At 43.2% G+C, this 20,631-nt stretch overlaps 1 protein-coding gene across 2 annotated transcripts; it reads right to left on the bottom strand.

Annotated features, from left to right (window-relative positions):
• Positions 1-4,637: 4,637 nt before the first annotated feature.
• On the bottom strand, positions 4,638-20,228 carry LOC110969375 (eukaryotic translation initiation factor 4h). Of its 2 annotated transcripts, XM_022219447.2 has the most exons (7): positions 20,089-20,228; positions 11,723-11,910; positions 11,406-11,470; positions 11,221-11,317; positions 9,070-9,153; positions 7,690-7,839; positions 4,638-6,436 (listed from the first exon to the last, which is right to left on the bottom strand). In XM_022219447.2, exons 1-7 carry the CDS (start codon positions 20,148-20,150, stop codon positions 6,297-6,299), a joined length of 786 nt encoding a protein of 261 aa, XP_022075139.2. In that variant the 5' UTR covers positions 20,151-20,228; the 3' UTR covers positions 4,638-6,296. The 2 variants fall into 2 exon arrangements, with proteins under 2 accessions (XP_022075139.2, XP_022075140.2); XM_022219448.2 differs by lacking the exon at positions 9,070-9,153.
• Positions 20,229-20,631: the final 403 nt, after the last annotated feature.

Raw genomic sequence — 20,631 nt, 5'->3', positions numbered from 1 at the left:
TTAAAACCAGATCATCTCCAGAACGTTTGACTTTACAAGACGTTTAAGATGCATCGTCTTCAAACAAGGCCCTCCATCTGCTGAAATGTCTCTGGTTAAGAGAATTTATCTTAAATCCAGTGGGACGAGACGTTCTGACTGAAAATGAGACAAACAGACTTGGTAGCATTTAGAGTTTCTGCAGTGTTCCTCCCAGACTCTTCTCAGACGTCTCCACAGGATCCTTCAGACTCCAGGTGAACTCTTTAGACCCTGGAGGGCAGAAGCTCCTCAACCTTTCTTGCGCCACGGACCGGTTTAATGTCAGACAATATATTCATGGACCGGCTTTAAAGGTGTGGCGGATAAATACAACAATATAAAATGAAGGTGACCATACGTCCTCTTTTGAGAGGCTGTTCAGCCTGTCCGGTCGGCGTTTATAAAGTTCAATTCAATTCAATTCAATTTTATTTATATAGCGTCAATTACAGTCAAATTGTCTCAAGACGCTTTACAGAACCCATATGCCTGACCCCCAGAGCAGCCCAAAGGAGACAGTGGCAGGAAAACACCCTTTTAACAGGGAAGAAACCTCGAGCAGAACCCGGCTCTATATAGGGGGGACCCATCTGCCTGCTGGCAGGGCGGGCTCTATATATATTAAATGTAAAGGTAGATAGAGAAGGGCTCAGTGCGTCAAGAAAAGTCCCCCAGCAGCCTATAGGCCTATAGCAGCATGACTAGAGGCAGAACGAAGGGACGTCCAAGAAGGAGTCAGCTGTGCAATGAAGACACAAGCTGAACCTCTGTGGGTCACCCAGTCAGCCCCAACTATAAGATTTGTCAAAAAGGAACGTTTTTAGCCTGGTCTTAAAAATAGAGAGGGTGTCTGCCTCCAGAACCCAAACTGGGAGCAGGTTCCACAGGAGAGGAGCTGATAACTGAAGGCTCTGCCTCCCATTCTACTTTTAGAAATTCTAGGAACAACAAGTAAGCCTGCAGTTTGAGAGCGAAGAGTTCTACTAGGATAATAAGGTACTATCAGATCTTTAAGATATGATGGAGATTGGTTATTAAGAGCTTTATATGTCAGAAGAAGGATTTTAAATTCTATTCTGGATTTAACAGGAAGCCAGTGAAGAGAAGCAAGTATAGGGGAAATATGATCTCTTTTGCTAACTCCTGTCAGTACTCTCGCAGCAGCGTTTTGGATCAACTGTAGATGTTTGAGAGAACTATTTGGACAACCCGATAATAAGGAATTGCAATAGTCAAGCCTGGAAGTAACAAAAGCATGAACTAATTTTTCTGCATCACTCTGAGACAGAATGTTCCTGATTTTTACAATATTACGCAGGTGAAAAAAGGAAGTCCTACAGACTTGCTTTATGTGTGAGTTAAAGGACATGTCCTGGTCAAAAATAACTCCAAGATTCCTCACAGTAGTACTGGAGGCCAATGTGATGCCATCCAGAGTAACTATTTGCTTTGAAAGCGAGTTTCTAAGATGTTTGGGGCCAAATACAATGACTTCAGTTTTGTCTGAATTTAGCAGTAGGAAGTTAAAAGTCATCCAGGTTTTAATGTCCTTAAGACAATCTTGCAGTCTAGCTAACTGATCAGTTTCATCTGGCTTCATAGATAAATACAATTGTGTGTCATCTGCATAACAATGGAAGTTAATACAATGCTTCCTAATAATATTGCCTAAAGGAAGCATGTATAATGTGAAAAGTATCGGTCCTAAGACAGAACCCTGAGGAACTCCATGATTAACTTTAGTCTGCTCAGAAGAGTTATTGTTGACATGCACAAACTGGAACCTATCTGATAAGTAGGATTTAAACCAATCCAGTGCTGTCCCTTTAATGCCAATTGAATGTTCTAGACGCTGTAATAAAATTTTGTGGTCGATTGTGTCAAACGCTGCACTAAGATCTAACAAAACAAGTATAGAGACTAGTCCATTATCTGATGCTATGAGAAGGTCATTAGTAACTTTCACTAGAGCTGTTTCTGTGCTATGATGCACTCTGAAGCCTGACTGAAACACTTCAAATTATTCCTTTGTAAGTGTTCACATAATTGATTTGCAACTATTATTTCCAGAATTTTAGAGAGAAATGGTAGGTTGGATATCGGTCTATAGTTAGCTAACACATCTGGATCTAAAGTGGGCTTTTTAAGCAAAGGTTTGATGACAGCAACCTTAAAAGCCTGTGGTACATAGCCTGTTACTAGAGAGAGATTAATCAGATCTAACATTGAAGAATGAATTAAAGGTAAAATCTCCTTGAAGAGTCTAGTTGGGATAGGATCTAAAAGACATGTTGATGGTTTGGATGTAGAAACTGTTGAAATTAGTTCAGAGAGACATATAGGAGTGAAGAATTCTAAAGATTCATCAGGTCTAACAGCCAATTCAAAAGCATCTGTGACATTTGTAGGAAGGGCCAGATTGATTTGATCTCTAATCAGAACTATTTTATGTGTAAAGAAGCTCATGAAGTCGTTACTGGTTAAAGCTAAAGGAATACAAGGTTCAACAGAGCTCTGACTCTTTGTCAGCCTGGCTACAGTGCTAAAAAAAAAAGTCCTTCAAATGTCTGGGTTTTTGATCTTGCCTAGCTTGAGCGTGTCACAGACCAGTGTATTTATCATTCACGTTGAGTGGTTCCTTTGGAAACACGCTCTGAGAGGCGGAGTTTGAGCCGAACCCCGGAACATGTATTCATTCATTCACAAATCAGTACAGAGGCGCTCCACGCTCACTCACTGGCTGACAGGCAGGTAGACACACTGCGAGAGAACACTCTAACCGAAAGAAAATGCCGAAACGCAAATGTCATTTCACTGATGAAATGTGAAAAAGTACATCAGTGAGTCACAGACAGACGTGGAAGAGAGAATTATTTTTAATTTAAAAAAAATTAAACATCGTTCAGAATCAGATAATAAATAATACGGAAATAATGTAAGTTATGCATTTTTTCTGTGTGGCCCGGTACCAATTGACCCACGGACCGGTACCAGGGACCACTTCTGTAGGGAACTCCATGAGGCCCTGAAGTCTTCGTACATCTGACCAGCAGCAAACTTAGCAACAAAATTAAAGCGTTGCTAAAAATGCTAACCGTGCACGTTCTTTCTCCCTCAGGTCTTCTGAGTGACGCTAACCTGCTTCTCAGTTCCTCCTGCAACACATTAGTCCTTCCCTTTCTTCCTCCTTTCCTTTAGCCTTTCTATTCCTCTGAACTCTGAAGCAGTAAAAACCTGCAGGAAACCATCTGAACGACAGGAGAAACTGAAATCTGTTTTCAGTGACCATCCAGTGCTCCTACCAGCAGAAATCTCCCTCTTTGTCTTTTAACATTTATTTGAAATGAGGACCACAACACCTCGTCATGATCTTTAGCCTCAGGGAGCGATGGAAACCATCTCCATAAACATCACAGAAACAGAAGGTTTCCTGATATGTGGTGGAGATCTGGACATTCGTTCTGACCGTTCCAACAGCAAAGACTGGAGTGCTTCAGCTGAGACAGCATGTGGACGGTGTGATGTTCAGAGATCTTTGCTCCCATTCCTCAGCTCCACTCTGTTTAAACGAGAACCTTTCAAAAGACAGAACTGAGACGTGGGACATCTTTGTGTTTAAAAATAAAAACATGGAAACTGAGTTCTAGTCTGCTTAAAGATGCTAATTTTAAGGAACAAATGAAAAAAGAAATGCAGGACTTCCTTGATATGAACGATCTCTGGGATGCACTGGAAGCTGCAATAAGAGGAAAACTACAGAAATAACAAGAAATAATGGAGGATTTACAGAACAAATGAAAGAAGTGGAAATTAAACAGTCTCTAACACAAAATATCTTTGAAGAAACTGAAAAGATCAGAAACTAAATAAATGGTCAATAGGCCCCCAAGATATTCAGACAAAATGATTCTGAAAGTGAAGAAAACCAATGAAAATACTGGAATGGAACTTAAAAAGAAAACTGCACAAAATACTGGAAGTAAAATTAAAAAACATAAAGATCAAGAATAAACCGCAAGAGATTCACAAAGCATCTGAGATATTTTATAAATCCTTTAGTCTGAAGATCCAGAAAACCAAAACTGATAAATGACTGAAGAACCGACGGAGAACCGACGGCAGATTTATCAGAGGAGGAACGAAAAAAGGCTAAAATCAAACAAGTTATCAGGTTCAGACGGATGAACGCTATGAGGAGCTAAAGCTAGCTGGATTAAACATCTGGATTAAACCTGACTGAATCTCTAGAGTAAACCAGATTAAACCTCTGGATTAAACCTGACTGAATCTCTGGAATAAACCAGATCAAACCTCTGGATTAAACCTGACTGAATCTCTAGAGTAAACCAGATCAAACCTCTGGATTAAACCTGACTGAATCTCTAGAGTAAACCAGATCAAACCTCTGGATTAAACTGGATTAAATAATCTAGTTGAGGTGAAACAGAGACAGGAAGCACAAAGAGAGAGATCGGCAGAACAGAACGAGCTTTATTCTTCTTTCATTTGGAAGAAAAAATAAAAATCAAAACAAGGAATCGACCCCTCCTCCACCCCCACCCCTCCCCACCCTGAAGTCAAACATTCTGATTGGTGCACGACGATGAAGAGGGCGATGAAGATGAGACAGGTTTATTGCCATAAACAGTGGAGGAGAAAGTAAAGGTTAAAACAGACGATTTCATTCCAAGAAACAAAACTACATTCTGAGCAAAACCACCCGACCACTGCACACCTCATCCTGATCCACCTGAGCAGGTGAGCCACCAAAGCCAGCAGACGTTCGTTTGATCCACACTGAAACAAACATCTCTTCTAAACGCTGCGTTCAAAGACAGACGGACGATAAAAGATTAGCAACCAAAGAAACGAGGTTTAAATTCCTCCGTCTCCAATTCGTTCCTCCTTCATGAACCGTTTCCAAAGTTTCTCATTAAATCCTCAGATTTTAAACTGTGGAGAGAAAAACAGATGAAAATGATCAATAAATAGACGATAAAATGAATCAAAAGAAGGCCGTCTGTCTTCCACTTTGCTTTCTGTAGATTTTTCATTTTCCATCTGTTCTTCCTTCCAGAAATCTGCTGTGAATTCATCACTACAAAGGAGCGATAGCGCCACCTGCTGCTGCACAAACTCCTCAGAATTTACTGAGAATCTGCTGTTTGTCTGTAAACTATGAAGAGTCTGTTTTTCTTCTCGTCCTGAAGCTTCTGTGATCTGCAGCTGATGTTTTTAGGAACGTTTGGAAATGACGCGGAAAACATCGAGGAAAAAGACGAGGGGGAAGTTTTCAGTGTGGCTCAACGGACCAATCAGAGGAGAGCTCTGTGGGTGACATCACAGGACAGAAAAACGCTGCAGCCGACCAATCAGGAGCTGTAGCTGCAGGCCACGCCCCTCACCTGCCTCTGAGCAGCGCTGTGTTCAGGGTCTGTGGAAAATCAAAGTTTTAACATCAGGATTATTTTTCAAGGTTGAACAGCTTTTCCCTTTTTTCTTCACAGCGCCTGAACGCAGCGTTTCATCAGCAGCTTTTCCTGCTGACAGTGAACGCAGCTTCACCTGAACAGGTGCAGCAACCAGCAGCAGTGCATCATGGGAGGAGGAAGCAGACCACGGTGCTGCTGTTACACCTGAGGGGCCGGGGCTTCACCTGGCAGCAGGCCCCGCCCCCTCACAGTGTGACAAGCAGGTAACGGAAACACCGAGAAGATTTCAGGACCAAAGGAGAACAGATTGATGAGTTACCACGGCAACGAGCGGCAGCAAATAAAAAACAAAAGCATCTGGCTTCTGCTCGACCAATCAGGGTGAGGGGGCGGAGCTGCAGCTAAACCAAAAGAACCAAAGGACTTTACAGGTGTGACCTCTGACGGCAGGGGGCGGGGCTACAGCACGAAGCAGGTGTGACATCACAGTAAGCGGAGGTGGAGGTGAGTGAGGGGGCGGGGCAGAGGAACCCAAACATGCATTGACGAGCTGCTCGCTGCGTTTGTGTTACAGGTTTATTATTGATCAGAGTGTTTCAGCTTTATTCCACTAAGAATAAATATTCTGAACTCAAACAGCAAGAAGAAGAAGAAGAAGAAGAATTAGAGGAGGAAGAGGAGGGCGTCCGCTCGCTGTCTGTCTGTCTGTCTGTCTGTCAGGAAGGAATGCTAGCTGTGGCGTTTGAACATCCGGTAAAGTTCTGGTTGGCTCCCCTCCCTCCCTCCCCCCCTCCCCGGCTCCCCGCCCCCTCGGCCCCCCGGGGCCCGGCGGCCCTCAGTCTCTTAAGCTTTTTCTTTGGAGATCACTTCCTCTCGCGGCTTCGCCCCGCCGAAGATGGCCGAGTTGGGGTTGGCGACCTGGTTGAGAGGCTCGGAGACGGTGCGAGGCTTCAGCTGCAGCCGAGGCCGCTGTGCACGCTCCTCTGGAAACAAACAAACAAACAAACGATGAGTCACAAACAAACAAACGATGAGTCACAAACAAACAAACAAACGATGAGTCACAAACCATTCCACTCTGTGTGTCGGTTTAAAATGAGCCAAACGTTCATCATTTACACTGAAGAATAAAACTAATCAATCAGAAACCAATGTAACATTTTTATATTTCACATTACGGTCTTTTCTTCATAAAGAATGCTCACAAACTATCATAACAACATAACATATATATATATCAGGGTAGAGACCATTTATAGAATTGGAGTCTCTACCAGTAGAGACTGCGATCCCAATCTCTACTGGTAGAGATTTGTCAGGGCTAAGGTTAGACTTGTAAGGTTAGGGTCAGGGGTCAGATTGAAAGTTCCATCTCTACTGGTAGAGATTACAATTCCACCAAATCACAGTCTCTACCCTGACATATATATGAAGAGTTCATTTGCACAAACAGGTAACTCTGTTTTCAGAAAACTCATTTTTTATTGTTAACTTCAGATAACACTAATAATTTATTTTTTCTCTATTTTCTCATGTATTTTTCTACTGAGTCAAATCCACTCAACTTCAGTTTGATTTTATCTCAAGTAAACAATAAAAATAAGTTTTCTGAAAATGTATCAAAACAGAGTTACCTGTTTTTGCTAATGAACTCTTCATTCATACATCTGCAGACGCTCAGTGATGCAGGCCTCCCTCATCACTGAGGACCTCACATCTCCTCCACTCCTTCATGCTGCTGCTACACAACCCCACCGGCCAGAAAAACACTTAAAAATCTTTCATCCCTCTGCAGTAGCTGCTCTTAAAAACACAAAACAGACTGTTTGTAGATGTTTTATGTGTTTTGTTTTCATTTATTTCAGTGTTTTTTAAATGTGTGAGTGTGGTTTTTAATTGTTGTCATCCAGCCGTGACAAAAGTCACGGCTGGATGACAAAAGTCACAAGTCTGTTTTTACTTTGAACAAATAAAGTTATTCTATAAATAACATATATAATTATAAACCCGAGTAATTAAAACATGAAGAATTAAAACCTGACTGACAGAGAAATTACTCATTTCCATGACTATGAACAAATGTCTGGGATAAACCGCTCAGGATTAGTAATTATGAGAATTAAATATTAACATCCTGCAGTAATAATAAATAAATACAGATAAACCTGATTTAAATATTAACATGAGACCCTCTAAACCATCCCAGTAACTGCTAACAACCAGAAGATGGCGCCACCTTCAGACGGTTCCCTGAAGTCTGTCGTTCCTCCACGAGGGGGGGGTCCGTCTCTGAAGCGACCCGCCCCTCCTCCTGCCCCCCTTCTGTCGCCAGGGCGACCGCCTCCGCCTCGACCCCGCCCTGACATGTAGTCATCGTCTCTAAAACCTGCAGACAGACAGACAGACAGACAGACAGGAGGACAGACAGACAGGAGGACAGACAGACAGACAGACAGGAGGACAGACAGACAGGAGGACAGACAGACAGACAGACAGGAGGACGGACAGACAGACAGACAGACAGACAGGAGGACAGGAGGACAGACGGACAGACAGACAGGAGGACAGACAGGAGGACAGGAGGACAGACGGACAGACAGACAGGAGGACAGGCAGACAGGAGGACAGACAGGAGGACAGACAGACAGACAGACAGACAGGAGGACAGACAGGAGGACGGACAGACAGGAGGACAGACAGGAGGACAGACGGACAGACAGACAGGAGGACAGACAGGAGGACGGACAGACAGACAGACAGACAGACAGACAGACAGACAGACAGACAGACAGGTTAGTGTGCGGCAGACGGCCTCAGGTGAGCTGCAGCATCAGGAACCTAGAAGGTGACCAGTGATTATGAAGATGGAGGAGATGAAAGGCATGATGGGAAATAATGGGTGTGGTCCAGCAGCTTCAGCAGGCGGAGCCAGGCTACAGGTCACAGGGGATTGGTTGGTTTGTGTGGACTCATTTTACAGAGCAGAAGAAGAAGAGGATCCTCCAAGCAGCTATGCTACCACCTACAGGACAGATGTAGAAACTACAGCCTTCTACAGGCTAGCATAGCTTAGTGTTTCATTACTGCACTGGAACTAGCTTAGCATGGCTAACCTGGTTTATACTGAGTAAGATCTCTGAGGTTTGGCTCACCAACGTTTGGTTTCTGAGATTCTGATACCAAAGTTTGGCTTCAGGAGGTTCAGATTAGAGGTTTAGATCATGGAGGTTTTGCTTTTGGAGATCCAGATCTGACTTGTGTCATTATTTATGTCCTGAATAAGCCACAGATTAGCTGGTGTTAGCTTAGCCTTATTGTCTTATTGAGTATAATTCCAACTAGAGCTCCACCAATTAATCAATCGATTGATCGATTAATCTTTCGGTTGATCAGCAGGAAATTACTGATCATAAATAACGCCAGGTCTGTGGTCTGGACTCTAAATAAAACAAACGGCAGATGACTCATTTATAAGCTGCTGTTATTCTTCATCTCTGCGTAGTTCACTGACGTTCTTAGATTAGTTTTGGAACATTCTCCTGCCATCTGATTGGCTACAGCACAGTCAGCTGCCCCCTGATTGGACGGCTGGAATCTGCTGAATCTCTGACCGCACCTCCTCCTGGCTGGTCGTAGAACTCCTCACGGCCGTCTCGTCCTCCTCCTCCTCCTCTGGGAGCTCCTCGAGAACCTCCTCGTCCTGCAGAGGACAGGGGAGTTAACAGGGGGACGAGGAGACAAGGAGGCAAGGAGAGGAGACAAGAGGATACAAGGAGAGGAGACAAGGAGAGGAGGCAAGGAGGCAAGGAGAGGAGACAAGGAGACAAGAGGATACAAGGAGAGGAGGCAAGGAGGCAAGGAGAGGAGACAAGGAGAGGAGACAAGGAGACAAGAGGAGGCAAGGAGGCAAGGAGAGGAGACAAGGAGACAAGAGGATACAAGGAGAGGAGACAATAGGAGACAAGGAGAGGAGACAAGGAGACAAGAGCAGGCAAGGAGGCAAGGAGAGGAGACAAGGAGGCAAGGAGAGGAAAGAAGGAGACAAGGAGGCAAGGAGAGGAGACAAGGAGGCAAGGCGAGGAAAGAAGGAGACAAGAGGAGACAAGGAGACAAGGAGAGGAGACAAAGAGACAAGAGGAGACAAGGAGGCGAGGAGAAGAAAGGAGACAAGAGGAGACAAGGAGAGGAAAGAAGGAGACAAGAGGAGACAAGGAGGCAAGGAGGCAAGGAGAGAAGACAAGGTGACAAGAGGGGACAAAGACAAGGAGAGGAGACAAAAGGAGACAAGGAGAGCAGACAAGGAGAGGAGACAAGGAGGCAAGGAGAGAAGACAAGGACACAAGAGGAGACAAGGAGACAAGGAGAGGAGACAAAGAGACAAGAGGAGACAAGGAGACATGGAGAGGAGACAAAGAGACAAGAGGAGACAAGGAGACATGGAGAGGAGACAGTGAGAGGAGAAAAGAGGAGACAAGGAGAGGAGACAAGGAGACAAGGAGAGAAGAGGAGGTGGTGGCGCCTCCTTATTGAAAAGCAGCACTGAAGAGGTAGAGCTTGTTAGTTGTTCATCAGCCAATCAGAGAGGAGATGTTAGAGAAGCAGAAGCAGTGAAGAACGTTGACCTGTAACCAGGCAACCCCACCCTCCACGTCTGTCACCTGTTCAGGTGTTGTGTGGAGGTTTGTCGGTGAGAATGAAATGACAGATGAAGAGTGAAAGAAGAAGAATCCTAGAATCTACAACACAAACATTCATACTAATAATTATTATTATGAAAGATTCAAGCTGAAGCTGCAGCCATCAGAACATCAGAACATCAGGAGACCAGAAGAGCCTGAGGACTGAAGCTGGACGTCCAGACTGAAGGTTCAGAACCATGACTGTGGGTCAGAGAAGATCTAAACAGTCTGGAGACTAAAAGCAGGAGGACAGAACATGTTTCCTCCATCAGTCTGTTAGCAGAGAGACCTAAGGGCCTGATGTTCAGTCTGAACCAGCTAGAAACCAGTAAGAAACCAGTCAGAAACCAGCTAGAAACCAGTCAGAAACCAGCTAGAAACCAGCTAGAAACCAGTTAGACACCAGTTAAAAACCAGCTAGAAACCAGTTAGAAACCAGTCAGAAACCAGCTAGAAACCAGCTAGAAACCAGTCAGAAACCAGTTAGAAACCAGTCAGAAACCAGTCAGAAACCAGCTAGAAACCAGCTAGAAACCAGCTAGAAACCAGTTAGACACCAGTTAAAAACCAGCTAGAAACCAGCTAGAAACCAGTCAGAAACCAGCTAGAAACCAGCTAGAAACCAGTCAGAAACCAGTTAGAAACCAGTCAGAAACCAGTCAGAAACCAGCTAGAAACCAGCTAGAAACCAGTTAGAAACCAGTTAGAAACTAGCAACTAACCAGCTAGAAACCAGTTAGAAACCAGCTACTAACCAGTTAGAAACCAGTTAGAAACCAGCTAGTAACCAGTTAGAAACCAGCTACTAACCAGCTAGTAACCAGTTAGAAACCAGCTACTAACCAGTTAGAAACCAGCTACTAACCAGCTAGTAACCAGTTAGAAACCAGCTAGTAACCAGTTAGAAACCAGTTAGAAACCAGCTCGCAATCAGTTAAAAACCAGCTGGTAATCAGTTAGTGACCAGTTAGTTACTAGTTACTCACCAATCAATCACCAGTTAGTCACCAGTTACTGGTACTAGCTAGTTAGTAGATAGTAACCAGTTTGTAACTAGTTAGTCTCCAGTCACCGTAGGGAGTTCGTACCTCTGCCGTCATCTTTCTTGAAGCCGAAGGCGCTTCCCCCTCGCTCTTGTCTCCGCCCCTCTGCGATGTCGACCCTCAGTGTCCGCTCACAGAGCAGCTGCAGGTCAGAGGTCACGTTAGCTTTAGCACTTTAGCACAACTTAAGTCACCTGATCAACATGAAGGTTTATGGGTCGGGTACTCACAGCGCCGTCGTACGTCAAAGCTTCTTTTAGAGATTCCTGATCTTCAAACTCAACATAACAAAAACCTGAAAGACACAAACATGGTGAGAGTCTTCAGATGAACACCTGGTTCTGATCCATTTGCTCTTATCAAATGGACCCAGACACCTGTAGACACCTTTAAACAGCTGTCTACATGGAAATAGAAAAACATCTACAGGAGGAGATGGTAGGAGCTTCAGGAGAAACCAGCTGGAGGTTCTGGAAGACGTTTGGTCCAGCTGGTTCCTCCTGAAGCTCCTCTGATCTCCAGGACCTGGATGCCTCAGGCTGCTGACCTTTGAACTTGTCTGTCTCTTTGTCTCTGACCAATCGGACGCTGCGGATGTTGAGATCTTTGAAGATGACGTCGATGTCGCCCTGCACCGTGTTGAACGGCAGGTTTCCAACGTACGCCGTGAAAGGAGGCTCCGACGGCAGCTCCTTCTGCTTCCTGGGGCCTCCGGGGCCGCCACCGCCACGGGGCCTGGCAGAGAGGATCATGGGAAAGGTTTGTGAGCGCACAGCATGATGGGACATGGAGTAGAGACTTTTAAATATTCAAGTTAAATCACGAGGTGAGGAAAAGCAACAGAAGATAAATCAGAGCCGCACCATTTCCTTGATTAGCCGACAGCTTTTATTATTAACTCGGAGGTTTTTTGGAGGTAAATGTGTATTTCCCTCGTATTTCTGACCGTCTCCTAGTTCTGTTTTACTGAGTAAATAAAACTACAGACATATCTTTGTACTCTTGATTCATGTTCTTAGAAGTTAAAACCTTCTTGTGCAGCATCATAAACTCCATGTAAACGCATTATTATCATCAAATGTTCAAAAACACAACATGTTCCATCTTCAGCATCTCCATTCAATGTGAATATTACCAATAGTTGAAACCGTGAGTGGATCAATACCCTGAGATTCTACAGTAGAAGAAAAACATGTCCGGCTCATGTCAAAGGATAAAACTTATCCCACACACCAACACAAACAATGAGACAAAATGACCAAAATGACACAATAAATGAAAAAAAGAAACGATATGACCAAAACAAGACACAAAACAACAAAAAATAGAACACAAAATGACAAAAATGAGACACACAATGATGACTGTGAGGCGTTTATGGAACATCAGTAAACTACAGCGTCTACTGACGATGAGACGTTTAGGGAACATCAGTAAACTACAGCGTCTACTGACGATGAGGCGTTTAGGGAACATCAGTAAACTACAGCGTCTACTGACGATGAGACGTTTAGGGAACATCAGTAAACTACAGCGTCTACTGACGATGAGGCGTTTATGGAACATCAGTAAACTACAGCGTCTACTGACGATGAGGCGTTTAGGGAACATCAGTAAACTACAGCGTCTACTGATGATGAGGCGTTTATGGAACATCAGTAAACTACAGCGTCTACTGATGATGAGACGTTTAGGGAACATCAGTAAACTACAGCGTCTACTGATGATGAGGCGTTTATGGAACATCAGTAAACTACAGCGTCTACTGATGATGAGGCGTTTATGGAACATCAGTAAACTACAGCGTCTACTGATGATGAGGCGTTTATGGAACATCAGTAAACTACAGCGTCTACTGATGATGAGGCGTTTAGGGAACATCAGTAAACTACAGCGTCTACTGATGATGAGGCGTTTATGGAACATCAGTAAACTACAGCGTCTACTGATGATGAGGCGTTTATGGAACATCAGTAAACTACAGCGTTTACTGATGATGAGGCGTTTAGGGAACATCAGTGAACTACAGCGTCTACTGATGATGAGGCGTTTAGGGAACATCAGTAAACTACAGCGTCTACTGATGATGAGGCGTTTAGGGAACATCAGTAAACTACAGCGTCTACTGATGATGAGGCGTTTATGGAACATCAGTAAACTACAGCGTCTACTGATGATGAGACGTTTATGGAACATCAGTAAACTACAGCGTCTACTGATGATGAGGCGTTTATGGAACATCAGTAAACTACAGCGTCTACTGATGATGAGGCGTTTATGGAACATCAGTAAACTACAGCGTCTACTGATGATGAGGCATTTATGGAACATCAGTAAACTACAGCGTCTACTGATGATGAGGCGTTTAGGGAACATCAGTAAACTACAGCGTCTACTGATGATGAGGCGTTTATGGAACATCAGTAAACTACAGCGTCTACTGATGATGAGGCGTTTATGGAACATCAGTAAACTACAGCGTTTACTGATGATGAGGCGTTTAGGGAACATCAGTGAACTACAGCGTCTACTGATGATGAGGCGTTTAGGGAACATCAGTAAACTACAGCGTCTACTGATGATGAGGCGTTTAGGGAACATCAGTAAACTACAGCGTCTACTGATGATGAGGCGTTTGGGGAACATCAGTAAACTACAGCATCTACTGATGATGAGGCGTTTAGGGAACATCAGTAAACTACAGCGTCTACTGATGATGAGACGTTTAGGGAACATCAGTAAACTACAGCGTCTACTGATGATGAGGCATTTATGGAACATCAGTAAACTACAGCGTCTACTGATGATGAGGCGTTTAGGGAACATCAGTAAACTACAGCGTCTACTGATGATGAGGCTTTTAAGGAACATCAGTAAACTACAGCGTCTACTGATGATGAGGCGTTTAGGGAACATCAGTAAACTACAGCGTTTACTGATGATGAGGCGTTTAGGGAACATCAGTAAACTACAGCATCTACTGATGATGAGACGTTTATGGAACATCAGTAAACTACAGCATCTACTGATGATGAGGCGTTTATGGAACATCAGTAAACTACAGCGTTTACTGATGATGAAGCGTTTAGGGAACATCAGTAAACTACAGCATCTACTGATGATGAGACGTTTATTGAACATCAGTAAACTACAGCGTTTACTGATGATGAGACGTTTATGGAACATCAGTAAACTACAGCATCTACTGATGATGAGGCGTTTAGGGAACATCAGTAAACTACAGTGTTTACTGATGATGAGGCGATTATTGAACATCAGAAACTATGGGAGACGCCAGTGTTTACAAACAGTGACATCACAAAGTCACGTGATTACCGCGCTGGTTGGCAAGAGGAACCAGTGAAACAATGGCTGACGATAACAATGTGAACTATCCTTCCGTGAAATTGTCCGATTATGCTCAATCCTTATCACCTGAGGCCCGACAAAGATACGTGAGTAAGCTGAGATATGAGGGAAACAGTGAAACCTTGCCAGATCCCTACAATTTGAAGACTGGGTGGGTTGACGATCCTTCATTGTGGCCGGACATTTCTTGACAAGAAACGTCAAGAAGTTGCTGTATTTTTTGTCTGCAGTATGGCTTCTATGTAACAGTAACAGACCCACAGCATTGGTGATCGAAAATAGGACAATTCTAAAAAACGATCGCTAGACGCATACAGAAACAAATATGGTTACAAATATGAGGCTGCTGGCTTAAGGAGATGTTATTGAATATGCTTCATTGGACTTTAGTATACTTTCATCACCTAAAAAGCGATCGGTAACACATGACAACACTGAACCAAACCGAAAGTGTAGAGATCGCCTCACAAGAAGGATGCGACACTAAATCAATATCTTTTGGTAAATAAGCTCAAAGTTGGACATACTAAACATGCTAAACTGTTGAATAGTTTACCTGAAGAAAAGTGGGAGCCACAAACACGATCTCTGCTGCTTACTGGGGTACAATTTTTCCTGTTGATGGCTGAAGCCACCGCCATCTTCTCTCTCCTGACATCGGTATTCGGTGAAATTTCAACCCTGATCCCTTTTCAAAACGCTTCGTACAACCAACAACTACACACGCTATTACCACTGTGGAAAATACACACGTGGACAAAATTGTTGGTACCCCTCAGTTAAAGAAGGAAAAACCCACAATTCTCACTGAAATCACTTGAAACTCACAAAAGTAACAATAAATAAAAATTTATTGAAAATTAAATAATCTAAAACAGCCATTACTTTTGAATTGTTGATTAACATAATTATTTAAAAAAACAAACTAATGAAACAGGCCTGGACAAAAATGATGGTACCTCTATAAAAGATTGAAAACTATTTGACCAGAGTGACATGATTAACTCAGGTGTGTCATTTAATTGACATCACAGGTGTTTCCAAACTCATAATCAGTCAGTCTGCCTATTTAAAGGGAGACAAGTAGTCACCCTGCTGTTTGGTGAAAAGGTGTGTACCACACTGAACATGGACAACAGAAAGCGAAGGAGAGAATTGTCCCAGGACATCCGAAAAAAAATTATAGACAAACATCTTAAAGGTAAAGGCTATAAGACCATCTCTAAACAGCTTGAAGTTCCTGTGACAACAGTGGCTCATATTATTCAGAAGTTCAAGACCCACGGGACAGTAGCCAACCTCCCTGGACGTGGCCGCAAGAGGAAAATTGATGACAAATTGAAGAGACGGATCGTTGGAATTGTATCCAAAGAGCCCAGAGCAACCTCCAAAGAAATTAAAGGTGAACTCCAAGGCCAAGGTACATCAGTGTCAGATCGCACCATTCGTCGTTGTTTGAGCCAAAGTGGACTTCATGGGAGACGACCAAGGAGGACACCACTGCTGAAAAAAACTCATAAAAAAGCCAGACTGGAATTTGCAAAAATGCATGTTGACAAGCCACAAAGCTTCTGGGAGAATGTCCTTTGGACAGATGAGACCAAACTGGAGCTTTTTGGTAAGGCACATCAACTCTATGTTCATAGACTCAAAAACCAAGCATACGAAGAAAAGAACACTGTCCCTACGGTGAAACATGGAGGAGGCTCAGTAATGTTTTGGGGCTGCTTTGCTGCATCTGGCACAGGGTGTCTTGAAAGTGTGCAAGGTACGATGAAATCTGAAGACTATCAAGGCATTCTGGAGAGAAATGTGCTGCCTAGTGTCAGAAAGCTTGGTCTCAGTCGCAGGTCATGGGTCTTCCAACAGGACAACCATCCAAAACACACAGCCAAAAACACCCAAGAATGGCTGAGAGAAAAGCGTTGGACTATTCTAAAGTGGCCTTCTATGAGCCCAGATCTGAATCCCATTGAACATATGTGGAAGGAGCTGAAACATGCCATTTGGAGAAGACACCCATCAAACCTGAGACAACTGGAGCTGTTTGCTCATGAGGAGTGGGCCAAAATACCTGTTGACAGCTGCAGAACGCTCATTGACAAATACAGAAATCGTTTAATTGCAGTGATTGCCTCAAAAGGTTGTGCAACAAAATATGAAGTTATGGGTACCATCATTTTTGTCCAGCCCTATTTCATTAGCTTGTTTTTTTAAATAATTATGTTAATCAACAATTCAAAAGTGATGGCTGATTTTGATTATTTAATTTTCAATAAATTTTTATTTATTGTTACTTTTGTGAGTTTCAAGTGATTTCAGTGAGAATTGTGGGTTTTTCCTTCTTTAACTGAGGGGTACCAACAATTTTGTCCACGTGTGTACATGTGCAATTTCATTCATGAAAAGCGATAACTTTACGTATTTGTTTCAAACCCGATACCGTTCTCGTAGCAAGCCGTTATGTTACTGCCGGTTCTTGCCAACCAGTAGCAGTCTTGTACCATGTGACCGTAACAAATGACGACACGCTGGCGTCTCCCATAGCGTCTACTGATGATGAGGCTTTTAAGGAACATCAGTAAACTACAGCGTCTACTGATGATGAGGCTTTTAAGGAACATCAGTAAACTACAGCGTCTACTGATGATGAGGCTTTTAAGGAACATCAGTAAACTACAGCGTCTACTGATGATGAGGCGTTTAGGGAACATCAGTAAACTACAGACACAACAGGTCACCTGAAGACATCACCTCCACCCGGGACAAACAAGTCTCCCTGTTCAGTGACGTTTAACGAATCACATCATCCACCAGTGAATCGCCTGAAACCCTCCAGCAGGTTTCCATCACAGAGATCTCTCTCTACCAGCCACAAACTGAAACACCGCAAACAACTTTAGAATGTCAAACATCTGTGACATGCTGGAAAATAATTCAATCTGAGCTTAAAACACCCGAGATTCCATCCATCGTTTGACAAGTGCCACAAAATGAGAAATAAAATGACTAAAACGAGAAAAAAATGACAAGAAATAAAACCACAAAAACAAAACAGAAAAAATGACAAAAACAACACATAAAATAAACAATGAGACACAAAACCAAAAAATAAGAAACAAGACAACAAAAACAATTCACAAAACGACAAAAAACACAAAGTGACAAATGAGAAACAAAATGAGAAAATTTTTTTTATAAAATAGAATAGGTTCATTGTCATCATACATGGCATGACGAAAATATTTCCATTTCCACTGGACAGTGCGAGACACAAAATGATAAGAAAATGACACAAAAGAGAGACAATGGCAAAAACAAGACACCAAACAACAAAAATGAGACACAAAATGACAAAAATGAGACACACAATGACAAAAAATGAGACACACAATGACAAAAATAGAACACAAAATGACAAAAATGAGACAAAATGAGCAAAAAGGGAAAAAACAACGAAAATGAGACAAAACGACAAAAACGAGATATCTGCAACATCTGCTGGTGAGGCGTTTAGGAACATCTGTAAACTAGCAGTGTCTACTGGTGACTGTGAGGCGTTTAGGAACATCTGTAAACTAGCAGTTACTGGATTCATCCACATCATTCTTGTCTACAAAGTTTAACAATAAACTGTCTTCTCTCACCAAGTAAAACCTCAGAGCTCCTAAACTCAGCCGATTCTACATCAGTCAGGTGACAGAAGGCGTCTACAGGTGAGCCGACTGTCTGCAGGTAAAACACGTCCGTCATACGAGGAATCAGCAGCGTCTACAAACACACCCAGCTCTTCTCAGCTGCTGTGGTTTGTTATTAATAAGAGTGTGTTCAGCATCCTGTGGACGTTCTAACCGACAAACCTCTGAACCCCTAAACCTGCAGACAGAATCCAAACCAACCTATGAACACAGAAACAAATAAACTATCAATAATGAAGCTACTCATCAGGCAGAATCTGGAAAAACACAAAGAATCACGACAACAAAAAAGTGTCGTTCCATCATAAAAACAAACTAATCTGAGTTTAAAACTGAGGTATTCCATCAAAACCACTTTGTTCTACATTTGTCGTTTAGAAATTAGTGGAAAATGTGTTTTTGTGGATCAGATTCTGCAAAAACCTACAACTCCTTCACTGCAGGGCACACAACACAAAAGAGACACAAAAGAACAAAAACAAGAGAATAATGACAGTGATCCAAAATAACAAAAATAAAACACAAAATGACAAAAACAAGACAAAAAATGCCAAAAATGACATAAAATGAGCAAAAAAGAGGCACAAATTGAGAAAAATTCAACACAAAAAATGACAAAAAGAGATCCAAAATGACAAAAATATGACACGCAACAAAAATGCCAAAAGAGACAAAAAATGACACTAAACAAGTGACAGAGCATCCTGTGGACGTTCATAGCAACAAATCTCTGAACCCCAAAACCTGCTGATGGACTCAAAACAACCTATGAAGACAGGAAAATATAAAACTTGTGTTTTTGTGAATCAAAAACCTAGAAATCCTCCACTGTTCAGCACAAACATGAAGTCCTGACTGAAGCTGAATCAGTTTCATTAAAACTCAACATCTGCAGTAAGAGGAGCTTTAACGTCTGAGGAATCACGTTGGTTCCATGTTTAGCTTTTTATATAAAAATAATCAATTAAATGTTTTGTTTATAGATAAACTAATTATCTTTTTTTCTGGTTTCCATCATTCTGGCTCCTACTGCCACACTTTTCTCCTTCATGATGTTCTGGTGAAACAGAGATGCAGGACTTTAAAATGAACCACAATAAAGAAAAATGAACCACAGTGAATTAAAATGAACCACAGTGAGTTAAAATGAGGTGCAAACTGCTTGGAGCTCTGGAGTTCATCAATAAAGGCAGATTGATCGGTGATGGCAGTGATCAGTATTTTCAGCTTCTTGTTCCAACTGAACCCAGATTGAAGCTCAGACTCCTGAAAACCTCCAGATCTGGTCCTCATTCATCAGACATCAGGAACCAGCAGAGCCCCTGACCTCACAGTAACTACATCCTATCGATGTTTATCAATAACTGACGGCCCGGATCGATGCCAGCCTCATGTTTGGATCCTACGTGGATGAATGTGCAGCTGCGGACACATGATGCAGCCATGCGGGCAGCCTGCATCTGCAGCCCCGCCATTCCCTCCACCTGTCGCGGTCTTCCGTCTCACCGCATACCGGCCCCGGCTCGTTATTACAAAGATTATCGGACACCGGAGCTCCGGTGGTCGGCGCCGCACGGCTGCCTTTATTTCACTGTCTGTGCGCAACTAGCCTCCTGCTAACAGTTAGCCTGTTAGCTCCGGAGCAGCGGTGTTTCCTAGCCGCTCGGCCCGGCCTGCTCTCACTCCCGCTCGGCCCGGTCAGCAGGCGCTGGGCGTGTCGAGCTCCCGGGCCTGTCCGCCCTGTTCTAGGGCTCGGGCCAGACGGCAACGGGAAACACCGCAACGGTCCAGTCGGGTTTTGTGTTCGGGTAGCACCGCGAATGTGCCGCGCAGAGCCGAGACTCACCCTCTGCCGCCGAAGCTGCCGTAGGCCCGGTCCCGCTCTTCGTAGCTGTCGAAGTCCGCCATTACTGCTGCTGTGTGTCGGAGGAGGAGGTCCTACACGTCACACTCACAGACGGTTTAGCTGCCCGCAGAGCGCCTGACTGTGACAGACCTGCCGCACCATGTTGATGTGGACGTTTAAAAATAAGGTTAACATTTTAACTAACGGTGATAATCCTGGAGGAGCAGACACCAGTTCAGAAAATAAAAGAAGCAAACTTGGAGGGATTCTGATTGTAAAACTTGAAAACACACACTAAAAGAACTAGTCAATGAATTACTGCTGTATCAGGCTTATAGTCAGACCATTCTGTAGCTGAGTGTAGAATGGTCTGCTGCACCTCACTGTCATTCTGCTGCAGAGGTAAACAAAGCTCTGGCTTGTTTGTATTTATCCAAACCAATCACAGCTGTTTTGTTGAATCATAGATGAGGTTCCTTAACCTTCCTGCCGTCTTCATTTACGGGCACCAAAATATACTGTTTCCTTGTATGATTTTTTTTT

This window comes from Acanthochromis polyacanthus, chromosome 13 (assembly GCF_021347895.1).
Source record: "Acanthochromis polyacanthus isolate Apoly-LR-REF ecotype Palm Island chromosome 13, KAUST_Apoly_ChrSc, whole genome shotgun sequence".
NCBI classification, from domain to species: domain Eukaryota; kingdom Metazoa; phylum Chordata; class Actinopteri; family Pomacentridae; genus Acanthochromis; species Acanthochromis polyacanthus.
This window is presented reverse-complemented; position numbering and strand designations above follow the sequence as displayed.

Excerpts from the sequence above, each read along its gene's own strand:
- LOC110969375 (XM_022219447.2), bottom strand. The coding sequence starts at position 20,150 with ATGGCGGACTTCGACAGCTACGAAGAGCGGGACCGGGCCTACGGCAGC. Across the intron at positions 11,911-20,088 it reads GGCAGCTTCGGCGGCAGAGG|GCCCCGTGGCGGTGGCGGCC; the intron begins GTGAGTCTCGGC and ends CCTCTCTGCCAG. Across the intron at positions 9,154-11,220 it reads CAAGAAAGATGACGGCAGAG|GACGAGGAGGTTCTCGAGGA; the intron begins GTACGAACTCCC and ends TGTCCTCTGCAG.